This window comes from Miscanthus floridulus, chromosome 17, assembly GCF_019320115.1.
Source record: "Miscanthus floridulus cultivar M001 chromosome 17, ASM1932011v1, whole genome shotgun sequence".
Classification (NCBI taxonomy): domain Eukaryota; kingdom Viridiplantae; phylum Streptophyta; class Magnoliopsida; order Poales; family Poaceae; genus Miscanthus; species Miscanthus floridulus.
This window is the reverse complement of record NC_089596.1, coordinates 40,415,506-40,418,954: the sequence shown is the minus strand read 5'-3', so window position 1 is coordinate 40,418,954 and position 3,449 is coordinate 40,415,506. Positions and strand designations below refer to the sequence as shown.

Genomic DNA, 3,449 nt, shown 5'->3' with positions numbered 1-3,449 from the left:
GGGAGATTGAAAGCATCTAGGCCCCTAGTTAGGTTTCAGTGATTAATGACAATATGTGATTACTGTGACTAACGTGTGTTTTGCAGAGGCAATTAAGTTAGGTCACGGTAATGGAGATCGATTGGGCTATCATGGTGGTCATGCCCCTACGATGGAAATCATTTTGATTTTCAAAGGATGGATGACAAGGTTAAGGATGGACTAGTTCTAAGTGTCGTTTGGTGTTGAGGAGACACTTAGAGTAGTTTAGGACTTTGTTTTTCCTTTGGCCATACTATTAAGGGGGGTATGGACGAGTAGCTTGACCTAGATGAGTCTAGTGGGTTAGGTGTGGTGCACACTTGCTAAATCTAGCACTATGTAGCTCCTAAAAAGCCCATAGATCCATTGGAGCAAACTTCATTCATGTATGATCGAGAGCTGGAAGTGAATGGAGGGTCAAATGCTGACCGGACGCTGGTTTTGAAGTGACCAGACGCTAGCACAGAGTCCGGTCAGTTCATTTGATCAAGGTGAAATCGTTTGGACATGACCGAATGCTGAGAGGTGAGTGAACCGACGCTGGGTGCCAGTGTCCGATCGACTCTAGTAAGGTTCCAGAGAGGGAAAATCATGACCGGACACGTCTGGTCAGTGCTGACCGAATGTTGTCCAACGTTTGGTCACAACTTAAACACTGGAGTTTGGGGAGAACTGACCGGAGCGTCCGGTCACCCCGTAGAGACACATAACGGTTCGTTTTTCAACCAAGGTTATAAATACTTCCTCCATTTGTGTGAGGGGGTACTTTTGCTCATTCCAACAGCTGAGAAACACCTTTGAGAGTGCCAAGAAGACCAAGGTCCTAGTGAGGTGATTGAGATTTGAGAATCCCAAAGAGAGCCCTCATTAGTGAAAGCAAGAGTAGCAAAGTGTGCATCCACCCTTCTCATTAGGCTTGTCGTGGTCAAGTGAGAGTTCGTGCTTGTTACTCTTGGTGATCACCATCACCTAGATGGCTTGGTGGTGATTGGGAGCTTGGTGATCATCCGGCGGAGCTTGTGGATGACCCAACTCAAGTTGTGAGCGGTTGTGGGTGATTCACCATGACAGAGTGTCGAAGAATCAACTCGTAGAGAGCACTTGATCCTTGCGCAGATCAAGGGGGAGCTACACCCTTGCGCGAGTGCTCCAACGAGGAGTAGTGGGGAGTGGTGACTCTCCGATACCTCGGTAAAACATCACCGCGTTCCTCCTCTCTTTACTTTGAGCATTTACTTTAAGCAATTCAATTCTTGTCATTTACATTCATAGAATTGCCATGCTAGAGTAGGATTGGAACCTATGTTGCTAAACTTTTGTGCGGTAGATCAATAGAAACACTTTCTAGGCACAAGGGGTTAATTGGGCTAACCGTAGGATTTAATTATTGCAAAGAAATTTAGAATTAGCCCAATTCACCCCCCCTTGGGCATCTTGATCCTTTCAACAAGAATGACATAGTTGGTGCTCTACTTTTATTACAGCTGATGGACGCATTATGATGAAGAATGTCAATGGTGGCGGAGCTGGGATGACCAAGATGATGATGCCAGAGGTCGGTGGAGATGGCGATGCTGGCGTGTGGAGTGAAAGACACAACACGGAAGGTGTAAAGGTCACCAGCACTATTGCAGCGAAGCATCACATGTTGGGTTGGGATATCCTTGACAGAAAAACCAAGAGCATCAAATTCTATAGAGCAGTTGTTGTCCCTAGTAAATTGACAGACAGATAGCAGATTGCAGACTAGGGATGGGACAACTAAGACATTATTAAGATGAAAATTTGACTCTGGTGTATGAAGGACATACTCGCCACGACATGAAATAGGAAGAGTTTGACCATTGCCAATGGTAATGGAAGAGTAAGGGGAGCATGGCGAGAAAGGAGTATACCATTCGAGGAGCTCATGTGGGAGGAGGCGTCGGAGTCCAAGACCTAGGGATGCTGGCCCTGGAGATGCATCTGATTGAGTGCAGCAACGAGACCATCCTGGTTCCACATAGGAGCCAGTTGGGAGACGTGGAGCGACGCAAATGTCGTCGGGGTCTGCATAGGTGCAAAGGCCATGTGAGCCTAAGGAGGAGGGGCACCAAGCACGCCGGGGTGCTAGCCGCCCTAACGAGCCGAAGGAGAGCCCTGTGGCGCCCATGGATTGTAGCAAATTCGGGGGCCCATGGGTCGGTATTGGCCGTTCTGGCCAGCCGGCTAGGACACGCTTGCAATGCCACTGCGCTGCTGTGTAGGGCCGTTGTTCTAGCCACGCCAGCCCTTGCCCTTGCTCTTGCCGCCGCTGCTGTTGCCACCACCGCCGCCCTTGTTGCTGCTATCGTAGCCGGTCATGTGTGGGTTGTGTGCACCTCTAGAGTTGGCTATGGCAGCGAGAGCATGAGACCCACCCGTGCTGGTGCAGCCAAACCCAGTGGTGGCGAGGAGGGCGGTGCTGGCGACCGTCTTTTCATCGTTGGCGAGACAGAGCTCCTTTAGTGCCAGCATGTCATGGGCTCTAGCAAATGTGGGAAGTACAGCGGAGTTGGCGATGTCGTCGGCGGTGTTGGAGAAGCGAGGATTGAGGCCATGCAGAAGGGCGAGGACGAGCTACGAGTCCTCGATAAGATGGCCGACGTTGCGAAGAGTGGCGACCTTGGTCTTCAGCTGCTGGTAGTATGCCGAGATGGTGCTATCACCATGCACCATGGAGTGAAAATCGTCGAGGAGGAAGATGGTGCGCGGCTCCCGGTTGGCATGGAAGATCCCCTCAATGGCCACCCATAGATCACGGGTGGTTGGATCGGCACTGTCCATGGCGAGGTCGAGGACGAAGTCGTTGAAGGAGCCAAAGATCCAGCCCTGGACGTAGCACTCCGCGGCATCCCACTGATGATCATCAGGTCGAGGGGGAGCAGAGCCGTCGATGTGCGAGCGAAGGCCGAACTTGCCGCACAGTGACTTGAAGAAGAACGCCCACTTGGAGTAGTTGGATTGAAGGTCCAGCGTAATCGGGATGTGGGACTTGACATTGACTGTGGCTTAGTGGTGAGCCACGATCGGTGCAGCAGCGATGGCGCTCATGGCAGGCATGGTGGGAGTGTCTGTCATGGGCAGGGTGCCGGCACCGGTGGCCGGGGAGAAGTCGGAGGCGAGGGAGGCCGACGTGTTCATTGGAGAGGAGAGAGGGAGAAGCCGGTGAGGGTGGACGGGCGCGAGGGAGTCGCGCGCGTTGGGGCTACGGCGCAATCAGGAAGGGGTCGCGCGGGGGAAAGGGTGGAAAAATAGGATATGATAGTTTGATACCATGTAGAGACGCACCTCACACCCAATATGGGGGGTGACCTTCATATATATAGCCAATATGGCTGGGTATACAAGGAATACAATCAATTATACATAACAGGTGCTAATTATAGCTAATCACACATAGACCTGCC

The 3,449-nt window shown here is 51.5% G+C and overlaps 1 protein-coding gene across 1 annotated transcript; it reads right to left on the bottom strand.

Moving 5' to 3' along the window:
* Positions 1–2,619: 2,619 nt before the first annotated feature.
* Positions 2,620–3,183, bottom strand: LOC136515571 (uncharacterized). Its single transcript, XM_066509120.1, has 2 exons — positions 3,067–3,183; positions 2,620–2,988 (listed from the first exon to the last, which is right to left on the bottom strand). The coding sequence occupies exons 1-2, from the start codon at positions 3,181–3,183 to the stop codon at positions 2,620–2,622; spliced, it is 486 nt and encodes a 161-aa protein (XP_066365217.1).
* Positions 3,184–3,449: the final 266 nt, after the last annotated feature.